At 43.8% G+C, this 27,219-nt stretch overlaps 3 protein-coding genes across 4 annotated transcripts in view; all 3 read left to right on the top strand.

Moving 5' to 3' along the window:
- Positions 1–11,547, top strand: part of LOC311149407 (helicase ARIP4-like) — an 82,965-nt gene extending 71,418 nt beyond the window's left edge. The window contains exons 12-20 of the mRNA XM_084186591.1: positions 101–313; positions 554–672; positions 898–1,013; positions 1,289–1,388; positions 3,616–3,821; positions 4,557–4,732; positions 6,863–7,059; positions 7,509–7,888; positions 8,021–11,547. Coding sequence (XP_084042717.1) covers positions 101–313; positions 554–672; positions 898–1,013; positions 1,289–1,388; positions 3,616–3,821; positions 4,557–4,732; positions 6,863–7,059; positions 7,509–7,888; positions 8,021–8,967 — 2,454 coding nt within the window. The 3' untranslated portion in view covers positions 8,968–11,547. The remainder of the gene's footprint in view (positions 1–100; positions 314–553; positions 673–897; positions 1,014–1,288; positions 1,389–3,615; positions 3,822–4,556; positions 4,733–6,862; positions 7,060–7,508; positions 7,889–8,020) is intronic.
- Positions 11,548–13,581: 2,034 nt separating this feature from the next.
- On the top strand, positions 13,582–18,456 carry LOC311149413 (transmembrane protein 115-like). 2 transcript variants are annotated; one of them, XM_084186599.1, is made up of 2 exons: positions 13,582–15,471; positions 15,790–18,456. In XM_084186599.1, the coding sequence occupies exons 1-2, from the start codon at positions 14,615–14,617 to the stop codon at positions 16,019–16,021; spliced, it is 1,089 nt and encodes a 362-aa protein (XP_084042725.1). In that variant the 5' UTR covers positions 13,582–14,614; the 3' UTR covers positions 16,022–18,456. The 2 variants fall into 2 exon arrangements, with proteins under 2 accessions (XP_084042725.1, XP_084042726.1); XM_084186600.1 differs by lacking the exon at positions 15,790–18,456 and adding an exon at positions 15,611–15,778.
- Positions 18,457–21,926: 3,470 nt separating this feature from the next.
- LOC311149414 (rho-related GTP-binding protein RhoA-B) lies at positions 21,927–26,435 on the top strand. The gene is made up of 5 exons (XM_084186601.1): positions 21,927–22,028; positions 23,935–24,092; positions 24,976–25,096; positions 25,335–25,465; positions 25,671–26,435. Exons 2-5 carry the CDS (start codon positions 23,937–23,939, stop codon positions 25,842–25,844), a joined length of 582 nt encoding a protein of 193 aa, XP_084042727.1. The 5' UTR covers positions 21,927–22,028; positions 23,935–23,936; the 3' UTR covers positions 25,845–26,435.
- The last annotated feature ends 784 nt before the right edge of the window (positions 26,436–27,219 follow it).

Genomic DNA, 27,219 nt, shown 5'->3' with positions numbered 1-27,219 from the left:
CTGAATACTTTCCGAATGCACTGTATATCACATGCTGTGTACATGTCCACATTTCATTCAGACGTCATCCTAATGTTGTAAAAATGTCTTCCTCTACCAGATCTGGAACCACCCAGACGTGCTGTACGAGGCGCTGCAGAAGGAGAATCTGGCCAATGAGCAGGACCTGGACCTGGATGACATCACCAACGGCCACGCCCGCTACCCCGCCCCCAACCAGAAGGGCAAGACCCCGGAGGACCCCAACAGCATCGGAGGGCTGAGTCTCAACGCTCTGCAGGAGAAGGCCAACCAGGTCATCACCTACGAATGGGTACACAACCACACTTCACTACCATGTTTTTTGGTTTTCCATTCAGTTTAAGTGGCAGGGGGTTGAGTCATCATGGATATATGACGGTTGGAAAACAATTTGAGGACTGCTCATTTAGAACGGATACTGTCATAGGTTTCAGTGAAAACAGGTTATTAGCCTAAACTGTGCACTACAATTACACTACTGTTCTGACTGTTATCTCATCGCCTCCTCTCTCTCTCTCTCGCTCGCTCTCAGGCGAAGGAGATCATGTCTGACTATAAACCCGGGCTCTTGGAGAACTCTGCTAAGATGGTCCTGCTGTTCCACCTAATCGACCAGAGTGTGAGGAAGGGAGACAAGATCCTGGTCTTCAGGTAGAAACAGGAACAGGCCCTCACAGTTCACTGTTTTGATCTTACATTTTTACAAGTTTTCTTTTCAGTTCCTTTAAAACAATTGTTGCAACGCAACATATTCTCGAAGACTATGGCTCGAAGCACAGATAGACAGACAAACTTCTGAAATGGTTGAATTAGTTTGACTGTAATTTCCAAGGACCCCTCCTCACCGTATCCCTCCCTCCACTGTCTCTCGTGCAGCCAGAGTTTGTCCACCCTGTCGGTCATTGAGGAGTTCCTGGCCAAGAGGGCCATACCGGCGGGCAGCGCCAGAGAGGGCCACAACCAAAACTGGGTCCGCAACCACAACTACTACAGTAAGTGTCCCTGTTCCCATGACAACCACCGCTGTCACCACGTCGCTGTGACTCCGTTTGTCCTGTGGTGTCTTTTACTGAAGCTATACAAACTTATTCAGCCTCCCCAATCCCATGCTGCCACTTTTCCCATTGACTTACATTGACTATCGCCACCTGCTGGGGATATTGATATCTCTCCATCATTCTGCGTATGAAGCCTGTGGGTAAAAAATGGTTGTTCCTGTGTGTTGGAGAAAGGGATTTAATCTTTTGTTTATTGTTCCTCTCCTTAGGACTGGATGGGAGCACATCTGCTTCAGAGAGGGAGAAACTCATCAACCAGTTCAACGACCCGTCCAACACCTCCGTCTTGATCTTTCTGCTGTCCACCAGGTAAAAGACCTTCACAGGATCACACTGGTAGAATCATTATAATTTGTATGTAATCATACTTATGTATAGCCACACTAGTAACCACACTAGTTACAATAAAAATTAAATAAAAAAATAAAAAAAATACATACATACAGTTGAAGTCGGAAATGTACATACACTTACGTTGGCGTCATTAAAACTCGTTTTTCAACCACTCCACAAATTTCTTGTTAACAAACTGTAGTTTTGGCAAGTCGGTTAGGACATCTACTTTGTGCATACACAAGTAATTTTTCCAACATTTGTTTACAGACAGATTATTTCACTTATAATTCACTGTATCACAATTCCAGTGTGTCAGAAGTTTACATACACTAAGTTGACTGTGCCTTTAAACAGCTTGGAAAATTCCAGAAAATGATGTCATGGCTTTAGAAGCTTCAGATAGGCTAAATGACATCCTTTCAGTCAATTGGAAGTGTACCCGTGGATGTATTTCAAGGCTTACCTTCAAACTGTACATACAGTTGAAGTCGGAAGTTTACATTCACCTTAGACAAATACATTTAAACTCAGTTTTTCACAATTCCTGACATTTAATCCTAGTAAAAATTCCCTGTCTTAGGTCAGTTAGGATCACCACTTTATTTTAAGAATGTGAAATGTCAGAATAATAGTAGAGAGAATGATTTATTTCAGCTTTTATTTCTTTAATCACATTCCCAGTGGGTCAGAAGTTTACATGCACTCAATTAGTATTTGGTAGCATTGCCTTTTAAATTGTTTAACTTGGGTCAAACGTGTCGGGTAGCCTTCCACAAGCTTCCCACAATAAGTTGGGTGAATTTTGGCCCATTCCTGCTGACAGAGCTGGTATAACTGAGTCAGGTTTGTAGGCCTCCTTGCTCGCACACGCTTTTTCAGTTCTCCCCACACATTTTCTATAGGATTGAGGTCAGGGCTTTGTGATGGCCACTCCAATACCTTGACTTTGTTGTCCTTAAGCCATTTTGCCACAACTTTGGAAGTATGCTTGGGGTCATTGTCCATTTGGAAGACCCATTTGTGACCAAGCTTTAACTTCCTGACTGATGTCTTGAGATGTTGCTTCAATATATCCACATAATTTTCCTTCCTCATGATGCCATCTATTTTGTGAAGTGCACCAGTCCCTCCTGCAGCAAAGCACCCCCACAGCATGATGCTGCCACCCCCGTGCTTCACGGTTGGGATGGTGTTCTTCGGCTTGCAAGCAACCACCTTTTTCCTCCAAACATAAAGATGGTCATTATGGCCAAACAGTTCTATTTTTGTTTCATCAGACCAGAGGACATTTCTCCAAAAAGTAAGATCTTTTTTTTCTCCATGTGCAGTTGCAAACCGTAGTCTGGCTTATTTATGGCGGTTTTGGAGCAGTGGCTTCTTCCTTGCTGAGTGGCCTTTCAGGTTATGTCGATATAGGCCTCGTTTTACAGTGGATATAGATACTTTTGTACCTGTTTCCTCCAGCATCTTCACAGGGTCTTTTGCTGTTGTTCTGAGATTGATTTACACTTTTCGCACCAAAGTACGTTCATCTCTAGGAGACAGAACGCGTCTCCTTCCTGAGCGGTATGACGGCTGTGTGGTCCCATGGTGTTGCGTACTATTGTTTGTACAGATGAACGTGGTACCTTCAGGCGTTTGGAAATTGCTCCCAAGGATGAACCAGACTTGTGGAGGGCTACAATTTGTTTGCTGAGGTCTTGGCTGATTTCTTTTGATTTTCCCATGATGTCATGCAAAGAGGCACTGAGTTTGAAGGTAGGCCTTGAAATACATCCACAGGTACCCCTCCAATTGACTCAAATGATGTCAATTAGCCTATCAGAAACTTCTAAAGCCAAGACATCATTTTCTGGAATTGTACAAGCTGTTTAAAGGCACAGTCAACTTAGTGTATGTAAACTTCTGACCCACTGGAATTGTGATACAGTGAATTATAAGTGAAATAATCTGTCTGTAAACAATTGTTGGAAAAATTACTTGTGTCATGCACAAAGTAGATGTCCTAACCGACTTACCAAAACTATAGTTTGTTAACAAGAAATGTGTGGAGTGGTTGAAAAACGAGTTTTAATGACTCCAACCTAAGTGTATGTAAAATTCAGACTTAACTGTACATACATACATACATACATACACACACCACACACACACACACACACATATCAGGTCAGTGACGTGTGCTTCTCCCCATCCTCAGGGCTGGCTGTCTGGGGGTGAACCTGATAGGGGCTAACCGCGTGGTGGTGTTCGATGCCTCCTGGAACCCTTGTCACGACGCCCAGGCCGTATGTCGAGTGTACCGCTACGGCCAGAAGAAACCCTGCCACATCTACCGCCTGGTCTGTGACTTCACCCTGGAGAAGAAGATCTACGACCGACAGATCTCCAAGCAGGGCATGTCCGGTGAGTAACCAGCTAACCAAACAAACACAGAATAGGATGAAATAAAATAGAATGGATACTGACTACATACAGACTACACTCCGGCCTACCAAGACACCTCTGCTTCCTCCAGCCATGTCTACTAGGCCTACTATTACATGTACATCTGCTATTAGTATTTTGAATCTACTCTTACCACAAGCCTACCCTGTTAAGTGCACTTCATCCGGCCCAGTCCACTTCACTAGAATGCAAAACAGTGTGTGTGCTGTGAAGTGCAGCAGTCCTCTGAACGGTCAGACCCTGTGAAGTCAGACTAAGTGCATTCCTACTCCTACTTCATGTGCACCACGGCCAAAGTGCTTTGACATAGTTTGCCGTTGTTTGGCTCAGTTGCTAGAGCATGGCGCTTGCAACGTCAAGGTTGTGGGTTTGATTCACACGGGGGACCAGTACGAAAAAAGCAGGTATATGTATTTGTAAGTCGCTCTGGATAAAAGCGTCTGCTAAATGACTAAAATGTAAAAATGTAAATGTCACACATATTGGTCCGCTCCAATTTCAGCTATGCTGTATACACAAAAAGGGAAGGCCCACACTCTTAGAATTGAGTTGAAAAATCAAATAGACATGGCCAGGGTATGCTGTATGCCACGTTTCATGTCACACGCAGAGACCTTTTCATGTAGCTGTTGATGGCCCTAGACACACAGTGTAACCCCCTCTCTTCACACCATCCCTCTCTCTTTTCTGAAGACCGAGTGGTGGATGACCTGAACCCGGTGCTGTCGTTCACGCGGAGGGAGGTGGAGTCTCTGCTGCACTTTGTGGAGGAGGAGCCTGACGTGTCACAGGTGCAACTACAGCCCCACCAGGAGATGGAGACGGGCATCAGACAGGCCTGCCAGCTCTACCCTCACCTCGTCACCAAGGTAACCACACACCTATATACACATCTATAAACACACACTACATCACAGGCCTGTCAGCTCTACCCTCACCTCGTCACCAAGGTAACCACACACCTATATACACATCTATAAACACACACTACATCACAGGCCTGTCAGCTCTACCCTCACCTCGTCACCAAGGTAACCACACACCTATATACACACACTACATCACAGGCCTGTCAGCTCTACCCTCACCTCGTCACCAAGGTATATACAGTACCAGTCAAAAGTTTGGACACCTACTCATTCCAGGGTTTTTCTTTATTTTTACTATTTTCTACATTGTATTTTCTACAAACTATGAAATAACACATATGGAATCATGTAGTAACCAAAAAAGTGTTAAACAAATGAAAATATATTTTATATTTGAGATTCTTCAAATAGCCACCCTTTGCCTTGATGACAGCTTTGCACACTCTTGGCATTCTCTCAACCAGCTTCACCTGGAATGCTTTTCCAACAGTCTTGAAGGAGTTCCCACATATACTGAGCACTTGTTGGCTGCTTTTCCTTCCCTCTGTGATCCAACTCATCCCAAACCATCTCAATTGGGTTGAGGTCAGGGGATTGTGGAGGCCAGGTCATCTGATGCAGCACTCCATCACCCTCCTTCTTGGTAAAATAGCCTTACACAGCCTGGAGGTGTGTTGGGTCATTGTACTGTTGAAAAACAAATGATAGTCCCACTAAGCCCAAACCAGATAGGATGGCGTATCGCTGCAGAATGCTGTGGTAGCCATCCTGGTTAAGTTGACTTCTAAATAAATCATAGACAGTGTCACCAGCAAAGCACCCCCACACCATAACACCTCCTCCTCCATGCTTTACGGTGGGAAATACACATGCGGAGATCATCCGTTCACCCACACCGTGTCTCACAAAGACACAGCGGAATGTAAAATCTCAAATTTGGAATCCAGATCAAAGGACTAATGTCCATTGCTCGTGTTTCTTGGCCCAAGTAAGTCTCTTCTTCTTATTGGTGTCCTTTAGTAGTGGTTTCTTTGCAGCAATTCGACCATGGAGGCCTGATTCACACAGTCTCCTCTGACCAGTTGATTTGAGATGTGTCTGTTACTTCAACTCTGTGAAGCATTTATTTGGGCTGCAATTTCTTAGGCTGGTAACTCTAATGAACTTATCCTCTGCAGCAGAGGTAACTCTGGGTCTTCCTTTCCTGTGGCGGTCCTCATGAGAGCCAGTTTCATCATAGCACTTGATGGTTTTTGTGACTGCACTTGAAGAAACAAAGTTCTTGAAATGTTCTGTATTGACTGACCTTCATGTCATAAAGTAATGATGGACTGTTGTTTCTCTTTGCTTATTTGAGCTGTCCTTGCCATAATATGGACTTGGTCTTTTACCAAATAGGGTTATCTTCTCTATACCCCCCCTACCTTGTCACAACACAACTGTTTGGCTCAAACGCATTAAGAAGGAAAGAAATTCCACAAATTAACTTTTAAGAAGGCACACCTGTTAATTGAAATGCATTCCAGGTGACTACCTCATGAAGCTGGTTGAGAGAATGCCAAGAGTGTGCAAAGCTGTCATCAAGGCAAAGGGTGGCTATTTGAAGAATCTCAAATATAAAATATATTTTGATTTGTTTAACACTTTTTTGGTTACTACATCATTCCGTATGTATTATTTCATAGTTTTGATGTCTTCACTATTATTCTACAATGTAAAAAATAGTGAAAATAAAGAAAAACTCTTGAATGAGTAGGTGTGTCCAAACGTTTGACTGGTAGAGTACATGTCTATATGCACACCATACTGTATTATACACTCTACCCACACCTGGTTACCAAGGTTAGACCTATACTAGATGTACAGTATGATGTGTGTATATAGATATGTACATCTATACTGTCTACTCCTTGGCTGTATGAAAGTTGATACTCATCCACATGATACATACACCTAGCTCACTGAATCATGGACAGACTCTGTTTCAACCCATCATTTCCACATTGAACTCTCACTCTCATCAACATGCCACTTTATTAACAGTTCTATCCAGAATTATAACCTACATGACGGCATATTATACTTGGAGAGTAGTTTGAGTGAAATTGCTCTCTATGTCTGTCTCTCCAGCAACCCTTTCACCACGAGTCTCTCCTGGTGGACCGACGGGAGATGAAACTCACCAAAGCCGAGAAGAAGGCCGCCAAGAAGAGCTACGAGGATGAGAAGCGTGCGTCGGTGCCCTACACACGCCCCTCTTACGCCCACTATTACCCCGCCAGCGACCAGAGCCTTACAAACATCCCTGCCTTCAGCCAGCGCAACTGGTGAGATGGTCCCCAAAGACAGACACGATTTTAGTTCCTGTTTTCACCAGATCAGTAAATTTTCTCAGTAACAATACTACAATTGCAAACAGTCAATCAATCAAATGTGTTTTGTAAAGCCCCTTTTACATCAGATACCCAGACTAGCAAGCAATGCAGAAGCAAAGTGGCTAGGAAAAACTCCCTAAAAGGAAGAAACCTAGAACAACAGGTTCGGGACAAGGTAGCACTCCCGGTTGAATCATTCGGTTCCACAGCTGAAGGCAGAACAGCACGACCAGGTGGGCTGGGGACTGCCAGGAATCGTCATGTCAGGGTGTCTCGAGGCATGGTCCTAGGGAGACATACAGAGAGATGCCTAATGTGACACCAAGTTTTGAATTCCAAAGTTTAAACTGTTGATAAAATATTTAACCCTCTCATCTTTCCTCTCCCTTGCCCCCCTTCAGGCGCCCACCCCCTCGGCAAGATGAGAAGCCGGTGGCCAGCGTCCGCCCCGTTCAGTCGACTCCAATTCCCATGATGCCTCGCCAGGCATCTCACAGCTCTGCCCCCATAGCAGACTCAGACTCCAGCTCGGGCTTTCCCGTCAACTACCTGCAGAAGGCGGGCGTCTTCGTCCAGAAGATCGTCACCACCACAGATATCGTGATACCTGAAACCAACAGTTCAACTGATGTCAAGGCCAGGATCAGTGCAGGAGAGAGCATCCACATCATCAGAGGAACCAAAGGGACCTACATCAGGACTTGTGATGGGAGGATATTTGCCATCCGCGCTGCAAGCAAGCCCAAGGCAGGGGAGGAGAACTCAGCCGCTGCACCCAAAGGTAGCAACTCAACCTTTAGTCAGTATAGATTCTACTCATTTGGTCCATATAGATCTGTTTTTATCCAGTGCTGATGGTTTCTGTTAGCGTAGAGAAGTATCTGACCCGTCTGTCTTACCTTCCCTACCTCAGACACCCAGAAGGCATCGGACGAGGCCTCCACCAACGGCTGTGTGACTCGCCCGCTCTCCCCCGACAGCCCTGAGATCCTGAGTGAGCTCCAGAGGTACGCGGCTGCAACCAGAACCAAGGCCCAGCATCAGCAGGGCTCCAAGGCTTTGTCTGCAGGTGCAGCGGCTCCACAGGAGAAGGCGCCGGCGGAGAGCACCAATGGCAGCAGGATGACCAGCCATGCCAAGCCCTGGAGCGATGCCTCCGCCACGGCCCAGCGCAGCACAGATGCCATTGCTGCCCTGGACCTGAGGGGCACCAAGCGCAAGGCCTCCACCCTGTCCACCGTCGAACGGGCCAATAAAAAGCAGCCGGCCCCCAGCAAGCGCACCTCGGCCCAGGCTTTTCCCTTCACGACGGGTTATGACCTCCCACCCATGGGCCTCAACCAAGCCATGCTGGGCTCCGTGGGGCACCCCATATTCTTGGGGGCCGGCTCTCCCTACTTCCAGCCCCACAGCCAGCGGAGTGACCACAGTCTCATGTTCCCCATGACTCCCGACCCCTTCGGCTTGGGGGGCGGCACCCTTTCTAGCTCCTCCTCCAGGTCTTCCTCCTCCACCACCACCTCCTCCTCCTCAGCTGCCTCTGACTCGGCCTCCCTAGCTCCCTTCATGCTGGGTGCTGGTATGGCTGGCATGCTGCCCCCAGGCTTCCCCATGTCCTACGGCCAGTCCCTGGGCATGTACCCTAGCTTGCTGCTCCCCGGGGGGCTACCGGCGGCCACCCCAGGCCCCACTGGCTCCAGCTTCTTCTCCCACTTCCCCTCCTCCTCCGGCCTGATGGGGGCGGGGCTGGGTCGCTCTGATGCCCACGGCTCGGCAGAGAACGCCGGTGGTAGCAGCTCAGACAGCAACAACGACGATGATGATGATGATGATGATGTTATTGAGGTGATGGGACAATGAGAGCCTCCAACCGTAGGGAAGAGGCATGTGGGTTGTAGGGGACAGTTAGTGGGTTTTCTGGGGCTAGGAGAGCTGGAGAGAAAGGGAAAGGACAACCAATCCCCATCCACCTCCACTAGCCCTATTCCCCATCCCAAGTGCAACATGCACGCCTTTCAGAAAAGGAGAATCTGTATTGGGATATAACAGACTGGACAAAGCAACAAATCCTTATGCTGAATATCTTATTTAAAAAGGGGAAAAAAAGAAAAAACTGAGTGTATATGATAAAGAAAACGAACTTGGGGCTTCCAAAATGTTGTCCTATACTGGCTTTTACAAATCACTGAAGCGAGCAACTGCTGGGTTTGGAACTGCAAAGACCCTGATTCGCCACTGGGATGTGCTGTTTTGTCTTCTATTTAAAAAAAATCATTTTTCCAACAGTTGATGACAGACTAGGTTAATAACTAACTGACAATAGACTAGAGTTAATAAGTCAATTTCATATACATAGTTGGTAGTAATTATTGTATGGCGCAACATATCAGTTACATAATATTGTTCTTGATTGTCATTATTTGCTACTGAATATTATTTTACATAGTAGTCGTGCTCTAAACATGTCACAACTGTTTTCAAAATCGATTTGATTTGCCCTTGAATTTACTGCCAGCCAGGAGTGCTGTGTTTCGTTTTTTGAGAAATGTTATCATAATCAGAAAATGGACTACTTGAGACTGAATTCAAAGAAACAGTTAGGCTCTTTGTTGGGTGAAAAACGAAAAGTCAAAAACCTTAAACTCAAAGAATGTACGCTTATTTACGCCTTTAACGCAGACCTTGGGGACAGGCATCACACTTGGGAAGATCTGATTTCCATTTTTGATATCTTCTACATTTTTCAAATTGATTGCCTGTCTATAGGTGACGATGTGAAAATGATGTTCTTGCTAAGCTCCAACTGTCCAAAGGGAGCTGAATTGAAAATGCCTTGCCTCTGTCTCTCTGAATGTTACCTAGTGGGTGTAGAGAAACAGCGAGACGGGCAATCCTAGGACCTGGATCTCACCCATAGTCTTACTGTAGCTTTGCTAAGTGATGCAAATATAACCCATGACCCCTCTAGTGGTCAGGTGGGTCACCTGTCTACTTCCCTTTCTGTGTTGTGTACCCATGGGTTCTAGAGTAGAGAACTTCTGTCATAATGACTCACTCTGCCTTGTGGATAGCATGAACACTTGTTTTCTGTTCCCTTTTCTCATCTCTGGCATATGTGATTTCAACGGAAAAACAAACAAAAGGTCATTGTCAAACCAAAATAATTTGAGGGAAGTCAATAATAGCTGTGCCAAAAAAAGTACAACTTAAAGTACTCTCCAGAGAGGATCATTCTCTAATGCGACCAAACATCACCGTCAACTGCTATTGGCCTAGAGAAGAGGGTGTCTTTCCCTAATTTGGTCACAGTTTGTCATTATAGACTTAGTGAGCTCATTGTAAAGATGATACTGGCTTAAGACTTCACTGAATAACAAAGTTTATAGTATTCAAAGTACCGGTACATTGATTTACTGAGGGGGGAGTCAGGTATGTGACCTGGTTCTGTTTAATAAACAACATAACTTTTAATTTCTGTTACTGCTGACTGTGTTACTGCCCCCCTCATTACATACGTAGGCTGCCTACTGTCTCATGCCGCGTTCACGTGCTAGTCGGAACTAGGAAGCTCAGAAATGTCCAACTTGCTAACTGGTTGAACGGTGTATAACTACAACCAATTAGCAAGTTGGAAATGTCTGACTTTCTTAGTTCCGACTAGCATGTGAACGCGGCAACTACCCAACACTTTGGGAAGAGGGAAGCCCAGCCCACCTCCTCCACCAAGTCCCCAGCCTTGAGTCTCTTCAGTAAGAGCTTTAAACTCCAGTTCTTGCATTTTATTATGAGACCCTTACATCATCAGACTTGTTCATCTTTTCATACCATACTTAAGTTGTTAGTTGACCTGTTATTTTATTTTTTCAATGTTTGAATTTACCACTTTTATTTATAACAGTACATATTTATTCATTTGTATTTTTTATTTTTGTACTTTTTTGTTCTGTTTTTGTAAGGGGGATTTTTATGTTTGTTTACTAGAACACGGCGATTCTTGTGTTACATGACTTGAGAAATTTGATATTAATAGACATGTGTGAATTTCAGGACCAACCAGTCAAGGTGGTGAAACCACTCATTAGCTGAGAGAAAATGTCATCCAGTGCTTTTGTTTTTGTTTATGTTCATATCATCTAGATGTTCATGTGAATCTATCTATCCTAATGGCAAATTAAAGGTAGTTCCCTCAGTAGTCATTAGTCTTCGGTTGTTGTACCAACTGCTTTTTTCCCATAGATTTCTACTTGAATTTAAGTATTTATTTATAAGTCAATTCAGTCGGCAACCAACTGACTGTCTTAATTCCATTTAGTAAACTCAAGCTGATGTCTTGAGGAGAATGGCTAGAAAAGCCTGTATGTAGTTAGTGAATGGACATGTAACAATGGATGGCTTTTAGATATATTTTTTGAAGTTTCTAAATAAAATAAACAAATCCTGTTTTGAATGGCATTTCAATTTCATTTACTTTAATACAAACAGTAACTCTAATTTATCACACAGATTCTCAAGCACTAGTTGAACATAAGTAACTATTTCACTAAACTGATGTCCTTTTCAACTTGGTTGGGGGGGAATAGACACTGTGTCTGAAACTGAACATATGGTCTAGAGACATGTCCATCAGATGACATTCGCTAAAATCAGATGAAGAGGGCAAAATTGAGTTAGCTGTCAGCAACTCAATCTCCTGTCCTAGACGACAATCCATAGCAACAAACAGGTTCAAACAGAACTGATATCATTACACAGAGACTGGTTTACTGTTCTGTATTTAGAATGAATACATAGTTGTCTATTGCATGCTTTTAGTGTTTACATTAGCTTTGGTGAAATGAGCTGTCTGCAAGCCTTCAAGTTGATGATTACATGTTTTGACTATGAAACTGAAATGATTTACATAGACTTTACCAATTGTATCTTAAAGTAACTGTCCAGTGTTTCCAGATTTTAAACTGTTTGTTTGAGATACAAGTTTGAGGTGGGGTTTTAAGTGTTGTTTTTTTCCTCCAATGTATGTTTTGGACATGTGTATGAGTTAACAGAATATGAACTTTTAAAAGTGAGATTTTCACTGGACAGTTGCTTTAATTACTTACAAGCCTTAGATTTCATCATTAGCTATGCAAGCAGAGTCTGTTCAATTGTATTTGGAAACAAGTGCTTTTATCTACTCATTATGATACTTATTTGAAAAATAAATACGAATTTTAAATGGACTCAACATACAGTATCTTAACATGTAAAAGGAATTCCATGATGGCTGCTTATTCCATGAAACTTGGCCATAGCGGACTGGATGTCCCTTGACTTGTTTACCGCTCTTTGGTGTTGTAGCTCTGTGTTGCCCTCTGATCTATATTGTAATGTTTTAACGCCTTGGGAATGTTAGATGCAGGCAGAGATGCAGGACTATCTACGTTACACTACCCTGGTTATCTGGGCCAGTTTGTGTCCTCTTACATGTCATAGTAGCTTGGATATTCATGTTTGCATTTTTGATTGAAGGCTTTCAGTGTTTGAGTTGCCTACCCTTGGCCTTTACATAAGTCAAGCATTCACATGTATTTGGTTCAGACAAATTGTCCCCCTCACCACCATTTGCATGCTCATGGTTTAACCTCACTGTATCAGGGGTTTGTCTTTGATTCTGTAGAAGCAGAACTGTTATTCAGAGAGAATTTTATCAATATTCTAAAATGATGACATTGACATTTGAAACACAAACATCAGAGCAGTACAATTGTATCCAGCGTGTGGCTAGCACGCTTGTTCTCCATAAGCATAATTCCACTGAGGCATCCCAGATCCTTGCATGTCTCATCTGGATCTCAATAGAATTTTAGTCTCATGTTTTCATCACTAAGTGGACATGGTCATTTTAATAGTGTTTACTTTGCACATGATTGTGTTGTTTGAGGGTGTGTTACATTTGTATGGATATCTTCACAGAGGACAGTTTGAAGTTTGTTTCAAGTTTTATTAGTCGTATGTACAGGATACACATAGTATACATCGTCCAACGAAATGCTTACTTGCATATGCACCATTGTTCTTAGCCAGTCAAAGGTCACTCACTTGGGCTTCTGCGGTAGCCAACCATTACCCACTTTGCATTTTCTGCCAGTGAGCTATTAACGTTATTTTAGTTTGATTTCAGATCAGATTTTGCTGTGCTCTATGTCTGTGAAGTTTGATTCTTGTAGCATTCTGATGTCAGGTTTTTTTTTCTTTTTTTCACGCCTGATAAATGTGAATTATTTGTTATCTTTTTTATGGCAATTAATTACTGAATAAAATTAATGTTGAAAATAATTGTTTTGTCTCTTGAATCGATGCTTGAGGAGATTTTGAAAACATAAAAAAAAGTTATCCATGACCCATAGGCTGCCCTACCACATGGAGCTCGGGGATCTAGCAACAACAAAAAAACTATGTTTCCCATAATCATCCAGTGCACCAAGCTGGCGTGACTTGACGCTTCGTGTGTGTTGGTGACGGTGGCACTGGCAGCGCACGCGTTGTTGGTCAGTATGAAATGCTGGGAGTGCCTCACAAGAGAACAAATATTCGCGAATACATCTGTTGCTTTATATCGGAATAACGTTTAAGTAACCCAAGAGACTTTCTTACATTTCTGAAACCGTGAAGACTTAATTAATTAAGCGTGAATCTCCAATTGTTGTTTGCCTCGACAACATTGTTTTGACGGCCTGTTGCTAGCTAACGCAGGGTATCCTCTAACGTTAGCTAGCTGGTGGACTAATTTAGTCTGTGTGCCGAGGCGAGAAAAAAAGAGGCGCTGGTACTGATTTTTTTTATAGTTTCTCTAGTTATACAACTCAAACCCATTTATCAAATGGAGACTGATCATCTCATGAATTCCAATGGTGGATTTAAAACGTCGTAGCAATCGGACTTCTTCCCTAACTAGTTAGCATTAACTAGCTAGCTAGGCTAACTACTTACTCCACAGTGCTTTCTAGCCAGCAAGCTGATGACGTTTATTAGCTAGCTAGCGTTAGCTGGTTGACGTTCTGGGTATTTTTGGTATGATTTCGAAAGACAAGTAGCTATTTAATATTTGGGAAGTTAAATTGTATGTAAACTTCGAGTATGACACCGTTCATTGTCAATTGAGAGTAATTGGCATGTTGCTAAATGTGTCAGCTAGCAACTTATCTAACGTTCGTTAGGTACGTTAACCCAACTACTCTTATCTAATCACTAACAAGATAACTTCAGCAAAGGTCATAGGAAAGTTGCTCCAGCAAGTGTTTTGAACAGTGAGACCATAAAAGGTTAATTTAAACCATTAATTAGCATTGATTAATCAGATTATTTCCCGGATGAATCCTCACTGTAGAGCGTGGATGTTGTCTGGATCTGCTGATTTCGTGTGTTCTTCTTGGCACTGCTGATTTAAAAAAAAAAGGCCAGCACGTGAGCAGCTGCAGGTCATACAAATTTACTCATCGGCTCTTGCGGAAGACTGACAAACGGCACAATGAATCGCTATCTGCCAGTTGCACGACAGCACTTCTTGGGCGCATTAGCCAATACGAGCGTTGTGGTGAAGTCCATAAGTGCCATAGTGCTCCTTCTGTACCTGCTCTCATGGGCAGTTGACACTCCATATGCCCTGGGCGTGACGCCTGGCTACCTCTTCCCCCCTAACTTCTGGATCTGGACCCTGGTGACCCATGCCGTGGTGGAGCAGCATGTGTGGGGAGTGGCAGCCAACGTAGGGACTGTTATGGCCTGTGGCCGGCTGTTGGAGCCTCTATGGGGCGCCTTGGAGCTGCTCATCTTTTTTACTGTGGTCAACATCTCTGCAGGCCTCCTGGCTGGCCTCTCCTACTTGCTCACGTATGTCGTCACCTTCGACCTGGACTACCTATTTGCGGTGCGTGTCCATGGGGCACCAGCCTTCCTCGGGGGGGTGTTGGTGGCCCTTAAGCAGACCATGGGGGATACGACGGTGCTGCGGGTTCCGCAGGTGAGGCTCAAAGCTGCCCCGGCACTGGTCCTCCTCTGCCTGTCCCTACTCCGCCTCTCAGGCCTGCTGGAGAGTGCCGCCTCACTGGCGGCCTACAGCTTTGGTGCCCTGGCAGGCTGGGTCTACCTGCGCTTCTACCAGAGGCACAGCCGGGGCCGCGGGGACATGTCAGACCACTTTGCCTTTGCCTCCTTCTTCCCTGAAGTGGTACAGCCGGTGGTGGGGCTGCTGGCTGGCCTGGTGCACGCAGCCCTGGTGAAGATCAAGGTGTGCAGGAAAATGGTGAAGCGCTACGACGTAGGTGCACCTTCTTCCATCACCATCAGTCTGCCAGGGACGGACCCCCAGGACGCAGAGAGGAGGAGGTGAGTGCTCGAGAGGCCCAAATAAACACACAAACACACAGGCATCCATTTACCAAGATTTGTTTACCTCATACTTCATTTTGTGGTTGACACACTTGCAAGCTGTCATGCATACACTCGTATGTCCTCGTTTACATAGACGGCAGTTAGGCCTACATACTGTATCGTCACCTGGAGAGGATCAGTGGCTGTATGAAAGGGACTCCAAAACACTTACTATACAATGATGTAATGCAAACATTTGCTCAGCCTTGCCCTTGCTTGGGAATGGGCAGACACTGTTTATTTTATAACTCACTCTTTCTGATTGTCTTACAGGCAGTTGGCGCTGAAGGCCCTAAACGAGCGACTGAAGAAGGTGGAGGACCAGTCGACCTGGCCAAGCATGGACGACGAAGAGGAAGACAATGAGGATGAAGTTCGGACCGACACCCCGCTGCTCTCGGGACAGGAGAGAACGTCGCCAGCAGGGGGGTCTAGCGGCTCCCAGAACACCACAGGACAGGAGTCCAGCATCATCAGCTTTGAAGACGCCCCCTCCCGCTCATAACAGATACACTGATATACACTCAGTCATACTTAGTTTTGACTAGCATACACTACAGTGACTACACACATACATTAGCAGTAGCAGTTTGACACTATCAACATTGTCATGCCTATCAGTTTTACGGTCTCGGACTCCCCGAAGTTGTACACAGATACCATCACGGACCCATCGCTCCCCCGGCCCCGCCCGCATATGTCCATTGAAACGTTAATGCAATGTACAAACACATTGGACTCTCCCTACCACTTCGCGTCTCTCCTGAATAAAGTATTGAATGGGTGTACACAGTGTTTCGTAAAGCTCTTTTGCCCCTAAAGACATCTACTCCACACCTGCTGCTCATCTGGCTCCCAGATTTTGTGACTGAGACACTTAGACTGGAGCAGAGACTCTTGGCAAACTCCCCATCTGTTGCTGTGTGTTACTATTGTCCCAGAGTAAGCTTTCAGCAGACAGACTCAGATTCTCAGTGGTTTTCTAGGTCATCCTTTTGTCCTGATGGGTGTTTAATTTTCAAGGTCCTCTACATCTTTCTCTTCATCACTGAAAAACTGAAATGGGTCTAGGTTTACCCCATAGCTGTTTTACCACTGTTAGATCTGTTTTCAAATGTTTCCTACATTTGTGGGAAACCTGATAATTTGACAAGTTGCTCTGTGGATGATGATGCGTTTCCTGTACCTGTTTTGAGGGGTTTACTTTTGCTCTGAATTCTTGAGGTGATTTTCAGATAATCTCAACTACTCTGAGTCAGAGTTGGATTACTAGAGGGGAACCATAGCCATAATAGAATAAAGGTGATGTGGGTGTGTCTTCCTCTTTGTTCATTCTGTTAATTTGAGTTCTGTCAGAATATTGTTTTTCTGGCCAGCAAGTTTTATTGTGTGTGTTAGGATTTAGGTGAATGAGTGTGTAACAGGGAGAGGGAGAGCACTAGATGGTTTACACTGTGGTTTCCTGTCATTTCTCACTGGTTTGGCCTGAAAATTCAGGAGCTTTTGACAATGACAGCAATACAGTCTTGACAGGCTCTCTTCTCCCCAAGGAACATTTTGTCAATCTCTTCTTTGTTTCTTTGGCTATGTTCCCACAGGCAGCCCAATTCAGATATTTTTTCCCACTAATTGGTCTTTTAACCAATCACATCAGATATTTTTCAGATCTGATTGGTCAAAACGCAGCCTTAGACAGGCATCCCAATTCTAAACTTTTTTTCACTAATTGGTCTTTCGACCAATCAGATCAGCTCTGAAAAAGCGCTGATGTGATTGGTCAAAAGACCAATTAGTGGAAAAAAGATCAGAATTGGGATGCCTGTCTAAATGCTTGTTTTCCCCCTATTAATCTGTCGTGTTGGTTAAGATAATGTTGGTTAAGATAAGAACTGCACTCTTAATCTAATGCATGTACTGTATTTATGAGGTTTGTTAACGCTTGTGGACAGTACCTGTTTGTGTGGATCGACCGGAAATGTTTAGGTGTGGTGAATGATGCCAATACTGATGCAGTTCTGTTTAATTTGTTGGTGGTGACTCAAGGCTTGGTTTTCACAGATTGTCCGTACACAGGACAGTTTCCCCGGATTTCCACTAATGGTGTTTCTCTTTCTACTGTGGCCATTGCAGTTTCCTCTTTAGTTGCAGATATATTTGTTTATCTCTATATTAAATAAAAAACGATTATATGAAATGTAACAATAAATTGTCTTTTTGCAACACTGGGTAGTACTAGTAGAGTACATTTCAGCTGATATTTATTTAGGGTGCTGCTTGCTTGCCCCTCAAGTGTGCCGCTAGATGGAGCAGTTAGCACAGTCTGTGATAATCTACTGCTGTTTCATTGTATGGCATGAAGGGCTTTGAACTGACAAACTTTTCCCAGGGGTACTCCACATTGCCTTATTTAGGTAACTGTGACTAATGCCTATTAGAAATATTAATTATTGATCTAGCTTGACTTCTGATATTTGTGGTAAGGCTAGTTCAAATTGGTTGTTCTAGGATTTTTTTTTTTTATCAGCCTACTTAACTGTTACCTGACTATGTTTCTTTTTTTAACAAATCAACATGACAGGGTACTGTATTTTTATATATTTTACATTTTAAAAAATGCTTATGCAGCCTTTTTTAAACTGGTGTTACCTATATTTTAGATGACAATTCAGGCTTTCTGGAATGTAATTTGACTTTAATTTGCATATATAATGAAAGACAAAGGTTAATTATAATATATTTTTTTAGTGATTAGTAATTTACTTTAAACAGGTATGTGTAAAGTTATATTGTGTAACGCCAGTGACCTGTAACACTATTAAAACTCTTCTAACACCAGCAGGAACAGTAACACCAGTGACATCTGCAGATGGCATAGCTAAAATGGGGGCCACAGTCTCTCAAACCACACTTCCTAAATTCAAAATAAATCACTTGAACATGTGATTTGATCAATTATTTTAATAAAATGTCCTTTCCCCTTACTATAAACTGTAACACCAGTGAAATTACCAAATTAATCATGAAATTGCTAACATGTGAAGAGATAGTGCAAATGCAACATCTGCTTTTCAAGACAGCCCTGGCTCCAATTACAGTGGGGAGAAAAAGTATTTAGTCAGCCACCAATTGTGCAAGTTCTCCCACTTAAAAAGATGAGAGAGGCCTGTAATTTTCATCATAGGTAAACGTCAACTATGACAGACAAATTGAGGGAAAAAAATCCAGAAAATCACATTGTAGGATTTTTTATGAATTTATTTGCAAATTATGGTGGAAAATAAGTATTTGGTCACCTACAAACAAGCAAAATTTCTGGCTCTCACAGACCTGTAACTTCTTCTTTAAGAGGCTCCTCTGTCCTCCACTTGTTACCTGTATTAATGGCACCTGTTTGAACTTGTTATCAGTATAAAAGACACCTGTCCACAACCTCAAACAGTCACACTCCAAACTCCACTATGGCCAAGACCAAAGAGCTGTCAAAGGACACCAGAAACAAAATTGTAGACCTGCACCAGGCTTGGAAGACTGAATCTGCAATAGGTAAGCAGCTTGGTTTGAAGAAATCAACTGTGGGATCAATTATTAGGAAATGGAAGACATACAAGACCACTGATAATCTCCCTCGATCTGGGGCTCCACGCAAGATCTCACCCCGTGGGGTCAAAATGATCACAAGAACGGTGAGCAAAAATCCCAGAACCACACAGGGGGACCTAGTGAATGACCTGCAGAGAGCTGGGACCAAAGTAACAAACACACTACGCCGCCAGGGACTCAAATCCTGCAGTGCCAGACGTGTCCCCCTGCTTAAGCCAGTACATGTCCAGGCCCGTCTGAAGTTTGCTAGAGTGCATTTGGATGATCCAGAAGAGGATTGGGAGAATGTCATATGGTCAGATGAAACCAAAATATAACTTTTTGGTAAAAACTCAACTTGTCGTGTTTGGAGGACAAAGAATTCTGAGTTGCATCCAAGGAACACCATACCTACTGTGAAGCATGGGGGTGGAAACATCATTGGTGCATTCACCTTATAGCCAGTGGGATAACCACTTTACAATATGTATTTTTTTTTTCTTCTTTGGGGTGGGGTAAGGGGGGGTAGAAGGATTACTTTATCCTATCCCAGGTATTCCTTAAAGAGGTGGGGTTTCAAGTGTCTCCGGAAGGTGGTGAGTGACTCCGCTGTCCTGGCGTCGTGAGGGAGCTTGTTCCACCATTGGGGTGCCAGAGCAGTGAACAGTTTTGACTGGGCTGAGCGGGAACTGTGCTTCCGCAGAGGTAGGGGGGCCAGCAGGCCAGAGGTGGATGAACACAGCAGGCCAGAGGTGGAACCTCCCTCCTACACACTGCTGCCACATGCCCATAATCTTGACACCTGTAACAACGTAATGTATTCGGCACAAAAGCTTGTACCAGATAACTTATATATCCTAACATGACTTTGTCGGGCAAAGACTCAACCTCAAAACTCAAAAGAACAGACTATGACTCTTCTGTTTCTCCACTCATGCCCCCCTGTCTGTATCGAACCAAACGACGAGCATCACAAACACCGGGAATCTTCCCCTTCAGTTGGTCAGCTTTCACATTTACCGCTACCCCAGTAATCACGCCTTTCAATGGCGCACTTTTCTTGAGAGCAAAACAATTCACATTTCTTGCCCCCATTTGTTTAACACGGAGCGCCTGCTCCCTCTGACTAGCAGAAACACAAACAATTATCACTAGACCACTTCTGGTTACCCTCACCGATTCCACAGCACCCAACTCTGTTTACACCCACCCTGAAACCACAAATGGATCAGCCAAAAGGCAAGGGTCCACTTTTTCCAAAAACGTCACTCCTGTTGTCACAGACTCCTCTTTATCCTGACCCTCGGTGCAAACCTCGGGCTCTGAGAACTTCACCACACCTACCACCTCCGATACCTCGCCCTCATTCACTTCCATTTCTCCTCCTGTCAACTCACTCTGCTTACACTTTCTACCATTCTTCTTTAACAAACCATCTCCCTTTTTCCTGCCATTTTTTTACTGACTCAAGCTCACCCTCTTCCTCCCTCTCTCTCTTAGACCTCCTCTGCCTCTCTTCTTCCCTCCATTCGTCCTCCGTATTCCAAGTATAACTCTCCTTATGATAGTACTGCACTTCTCCAGACATACATCTAGTTCTTGCTTTGTCTAGGGACGCAATTTCTCCTCCTACTTAACTCGGGCCGAATGCCAATCCACCTTCGTTTGTCAACATTACTGGCTGTCTGCGCCCATCATGTCGCAATCTGATCTGCAGAGACTTTGTTTATTTGACCCCTTTCCAACTACACTTTGAATTTCAGCGGGTCTCTGGACGTGCGTCAGTGGTGGGTCCTCAGTAAACTCTCTGCCTCCCAACCTCTCTTCTCTCTCCCTTCCTGCATGCACATCAAACTCTCTCTCTCTCTCTGCACTCTAAGCCCCAGGAAGAACTTGCCAAACAGAGTGCTTTTCAAAACAGCCCTGGCTCCAATGAACCTTTGACCCAGGAAGAAGTTGCCAAACAGTTGCATTTTTTCAAAGTGTTTTTTTAAATAAAGGGTAACACCCCTCAGTGGTAACACCAGTGACATGGAATTGAGGGACAGCTATTAAGTAAATTATTTTGAATATTGAGTTGATATTTGATATTTTAGTTTTTTAACTAGGCCCCAACATAAAGCGAAGGATCGTGAGGCCTCGCTTTCACGGTCTGTATTCATACTGAAAATCAAGATCAAGCGAGCTTTTGCCCTTCTGCTCCACGGGAGGTTTCTGTCCTCCCTGAGCTTGCCTTAGGACACCTGCGTTACCATTTACATTTACGTCATTTTAGCAGACGCTCTTATCCAGAGCGACTTACAGTTAGTGAGTGCATACATTTTTCATACTGGCCTCCCGTGGGAAACGAACCCACAACCCTGGCGTTGCAAGCTAAACCTCGGCAAGACGGAGCTGCTCTTCCTCCCGGGGAAGGACTGCCCGTTCCATGATCTCGCCATCACGGTTGACAACTCCGTTGTGTCCTCCTCCCAGAGTGCAAAGAGCCTTGGCGTGAAAAAAAAAATTAAAATGGTTAAGTGGTTGTTCCACTGGCTATCATAAGGTGAATGCACCAATTTGTAAGTCGCTCTGGATAAGAGCGTCTGCTAAATGACGAACATTTAAATGTGTATGCAAGCGCCATGCTCTACCAACTGAGCACCTGTCCACTCCTTGGGTCCTTTCTTGCATTTTTTTTGTTTGGAAAAAGTTTTTTAATGCAACTATTATGTAAAAACAACATCAAAACGGTTTGGATGCTCATCGAAACCGACTCTCAAACCGAGAGACATACTCATGTAACGTGCACGCGCAGGCGTGGCTCACGCTCGTCCCCGCCACCCCTCCCCCCAGCGCGCACACGCGAAGTAATTCAACATTGTATCGAAAGGAGGGTTATCGGCGAAGCGACACAGCCCTGGGAAAACGACTGCAAGCCATCTAAACAACAGGTACAAATACTTTTGAAAAACTTTTATCGAAATATGGTAACATTGGTGGAGTGTAATGATAGGATAAATTGTTAGAAAGTTGTCTGGCCGTACGTTATCGTCGTCGGTCGCGCTTTTCTAAACGAGCCGAAGAGGACAACCTCAATAGTATACCGCGGCCGCACTGACTCAAGCAACTGGCTAACTAGCAGCAATAACCGTTGGAAAAGGAGCTCCATTGTTTTATCACAGTTTTTATCCTCTAAAAGAAATCGCAGAATCACGCCCCTGTAACTAGCTACCTAACGTATCCCCACCAGCTAACTTGCTTAGTTAGTTAGCTAGTTAACGTCCGCAGAAGCAAGTCAGTATTTGAAACAAACCGGCGTGTCCGTTTGTTGCTGTTAGCAAGTTAGCCAACAACTAGCGTTATCGGTTAGCCACCATAATTCTGACCAGTTGGCTTGCTAGCTACGTTAACTAACGTTACTGTGTTTTGTCAAGTAGCTAACGTAAGCTAGCTACTGTAGCTTCTTAGTAGTAACGTTACTGTTTTTTACTTTTACGTGCAATCCTATAAACAAATGTTCTACATTAATTTTCTAGCTAATAGCTAACTATATAAAAAAAACTTTGTTTAAATCTGATTGGGTGGTTTAGCTCGGCCCAGCCATAGATGACAAGTATCAGTGTCTTTATTTTAGGTAACGTTCGTTAAGTAGTTAGACAAGTTGCGTTCTAAGTTTGACCATTTTTATTTCACTTCAGTGACCAGACCCTGTTTTGCTATTGCACAGATACCGTTTTGCTGGTGGAGAGCTAGCGAAGTGAGTTTGTTTGGAATGGGGCCGCCCTTACTGCGGACAACAGCCATCTGTTGATGCTTTGACGCCATCTTGCCTAAACATTTGAATGCACTTAGCTACGGTTGCTACTTTAATGCCTGCCTATCCTAAGCAGTGTTATAGTAGTAATTAATGTAATGTCAGCCAAGAAACTAAAAGCTGCTTGCCGTACATGACAGTCTGATTATGTCCTGTATGTGACTGCTTAAGACTCAGAGAACCCATCTTATGTGACGTTTGACTAATGGGAACATCACACCAATGATCACTAGGATACAGCTTTGACACATAATGCGCTTCTACCACCGCATGGTGTCCACAGGATCAGTGTGCTGGTAGTTAAATAACCAGTCAAATGTATCATGGTTATACATGGCAATACTAGCTAAATGTTGTCAAGACCTATTCTGGAAGTAGTCTAAACATAACAGAGTAGGGGACTGTACATCAGAGTTGGCGCGGTCACACATGTCCCTCAGTCTAAAAATACATGGGGTATGTTTTCCACCTTGAATGCACCATTCATTGTTGGTCCTGACTTGTGATCCTAACATTCAGCAACTAGTTTAACCTGAGCAGCAATACAATCACTGAATGGATGGAATAATTATCTTTCCCTCTGCTGTCAATTTCCTTGCACACATATTTACATGAGGCATTTACTCAAAGGTTATTAGTGGGGATTACCTGTGCCAGGTGTAGAATATACACCACACCTGCAGTTTCTTCTGGATCATGCCGGTTTTGCTAGAGCCTGGTTAACATTGGTTGTTGATGTCTTCGAAGACATGGATGGGTAGGACACATACAGACTTTAACCAGCTAGTTAAAAGTAAATTATCCCTTTAACCTCTGCTGGTGTTGAAGGCAAGTGTTTTCCCCCAATAAGCCCCACTGGGGGAAATCATTTGAGGATACAAGTGTGGCTGTTAGCTTTGCGTATCTCCACAATAGTGTTGAAGTGTCCAGTCGATCCACTACACTGATCCTATTTGAGGCCACAGCAGTTATAAAACCTGTTTAATATAAGGCTGTTGTCTTGCTTGTGTGTTTCTAAATGCATTTTACTTCTCTCTTCTCAGGCATGGCGGCGATTCGTAAGAAGCTGGTGATCGTGGGAGATGGTGCTTGTGGGAAGACCTGTCTGTTGATAGTCTTCAGTAAAGACCAGTTCCCTGAGGTCTACGTTCCCACTGTCTTTGAGAACTATGTGGCTGACATTGAGGTGGACAGCAAACAGGTAATGGATACAGACTCAACCACACACTTTTATTTCTCAGTTGAAGGTGTAAATCAGGTTAGGTGAAATATGTAGCCCAAATTGCTAGCTGGTTTTCAAGGTCGCGTCACTGTTGGTGTGTTCAATAGTGCTGGTCTTGGCTATCATGGTATCGGCTGGTTGGGATTGGGCTATGTTTATCTGTACCTATAGGGGCAGACGGGTATAATGGTATGGCACATGTTTGTTCAGTTAACCAAGTATATAAATGTATTAGGTGCAGCATATGCTTCTGAATGATGTAAGGAATATGTAATCTAAAATTGTAATGTAAGACCCTATGACACTTCATTAGATAGCGGCCTGTGTGAGTTATAAACCCAGGTGTCCTGGCCTCAATGTGGCTCGACTAGAAATCTGGGACATCTAGATTTGATTGGCTGATGTATTCTGCTTACTTCATGTGTCATGCTTGTAGAAGTGTCTTGCTCTAATTTGCTTTTCTCATTTAAGCCACTTGCCCTTCTCGAAAATGTCCAGTTATCCATTTTCAAAGAGTGACTCATTTATCAGAGATGCAATTTTTCCTGATTTGTTGGGAGTTAGTGTTTTTCTGACATTGTCCTCTATCCATTCCTCATTGAAAATGACCTACACCTAAAACTACTATCCAATTATCCTGATTTTCTAAACGAAGTCCTGTGTGCTCATGAAAGTCTGCGGTAGGCAGACTTAATTATTGTACAATGTATATTTTACTGAATCAATATGTTTACAAGATGGTCTATGGTTTATTTCTGTTGCCAGGGGTTTGCTGATAAACCCAGTCACAGCTGACATACACTTGCCACTTCAAGCATATCTGTATGTGGGTTAACAGTGGTGGTTGTCTACTCTGTACTAGGTGGAGCTGGCTCTGTGGGATACAGCTGGCCAAGAGGACTACGACAGGCTTCGCCCACTCTCCTACCCCGACACTGACGTAATCCTCATGTGTTTCTCCATTGACAGCCCTGACAGCTTGGGTGAGCTTACACACTCACTCTCTTGCTATTATCCGCACATGGTTTCCTTTTATAGGTGGGTTGTTCAGCCCATTCTGACTAGTGAAGTACTCACTCACACATCCAATACGCATAGGACAGCAATAGCTCTTCTCCACCTCCTCCCTCCGGTACACTACACACTACCCCATATCTTGCCAAATGTACTGAGCGTTTGTGTGTGTGCTTGTCTGACCCTTGACCCTTTGGTTCTGTACAGAGAACATTCCAGAGAAGTGGACTCCAGAGGTCAAACACTTCTGTCCCAACGTTCCCATCATCCTCGTAGGCAATAAGAAGGACCTGCGCAACGATGAACACACACGCCGGGAGCTGGCCAAGATGAAACAGGTACGTAGAAAGGACAGGCAAATATTTTCCCACTCTCTACAAACTAATGGGATTATAAACAAACTGGGATGAGAGAAAAATGGCCACGTTGGCTAAAAGCTTTCGGAAAACTCACCCTAAACCACACCAACTATCTGTCACTCTTTCCGCATGATATGGTCAGTGTTTTTTGGATGTCCTGACAGTGCTTCTTAACTCTCTGTAGGAGCCAGTGAAGCCAGAGGAGGCCCGTGACATGGCCAACAGGATCGGAGCGTTCGGCTACATGGAGTGCTCGGCGAAGACGAAGGATGGCGTGCGGGAGGTGTTTGAGATGGCCACCAGGGCGGCACTACAGGCCCGGAGGGGCAAGAAGAGCAATAAATGTCTCCTTCTGTAGACTGCATGACAGGACTCAGTCCCTGTACCAGGGGCTCTGGCAAGTGTGTGGATGGACGAAGGGGGTTGGATAAGCACCCGTTTACATCTCACCCGACCCCTCCCACCGCTCCCCTCACACTTGCCGACCGACCGTTGGAGCTTGTCTCTTTGCTTTGGGAGATGATCTCAGATTTTTGTTGTTTGGTTTTTACTCATCTTATTTTTTTAAAGTCATGGTAAACATTTATCAGTATTTACATTTCACCTGCCAAATGCTGTTTTTGGGGCGGTCGGGAGAAGGGCTGGCCTCTGGACTGCCAGTCAAGTTCTCTGTCTGCCTGGACTCTGTGGGCTGGCTGCCGTTTCTTTGTTTGGAACACAAACATGGCTGATAACTCCTTTAAATCGTAGTCTCTTATGTACAAATCATTAGTTTCTGGATGTGAAACCGGAAAGTAAGTGTTGAAACAAATAAACAGGAAAACATGTTGTATGCAAATCTGTAAATATAAGACGTGGGTATATTCATATGTATACACATACATGACTGGAACTGTATTTGTAAACTAGCCTTGGTTACATTGTGTAATAAATTACTTTCTATAACACATTTCCTTTTTTGTTGTGGGAATTTAAGGGCTACAATTTGCTTTGTGAAGCAAGGATGTTTTTGAGAGATGTTAAGGTCCAATGCAGCCGTTTTTATCTATATATCAAATCATTTCAAAAGTACCTTAGTGATCTCAATTAAAAAAGTAAAAAAGAAACAATTTCTCAAGCAAGAATTTAGCTTGGACTGTCTGGGAGTGGTCTGAGTGGGGAGGGGGAAATGAGCTGTTATTGGCAAAGAGGATTTGGACTCTTATTGGTCTATTAACTATTCTACTGCATGTTGATGTCACCATGGAAGGCCAAAAGTCAATGGGCGTGTTTGAGTGGATCATTTTGTCAAGTTGGTGATCATCGTTGGTCACCGCCTTTCAAAGTGTTGAATTATGGGGATAAAAATTGTCCGGCTTGCGGCTACATGTTGACATGAACTTTACAAAAATCTTGATCATAGGTCATGAAGTTTTGACTGCACGTTTCTGCAATTGCTCTTCAACTTCATCCTGCATTGTGGGAGGCTCTATTGTCAACCAATCATTAGGGTGTTCTTGTTTGACACACCTGAACGTGACCAAAGATGTGATTGAAACCGGAACTAACTTTGCTGCAATTCATTTATACAGTGGAAATGTTCAAATTAATGTGATATGAGGCTTGTTCTCTAACCAATTGATTGTACAATGTACACTTATTTTCAGTTTGTGATTGTGTGGTATGGGGGTTGGAGACTTATTTTGACATTATAAAGAAAAACTTTTGTAAACAATGGCAACACTGCCATGTTG

Source organism: Coregonus lavaretus (genome assembly GCF_964263955.1).
Source record: "Coregonus lavaretus genome assembly, chromosome: 22".
Taxonomy (NCBI): Eukaryota; Metazoa; Chordata; class Actinopteri; order Salmoniformes; family Salmonidae; genus Coregonus; species Coregonus lavaretus.
This window is presented reverse-complemented; position numbering and strand designations above follow the sequence as displayed.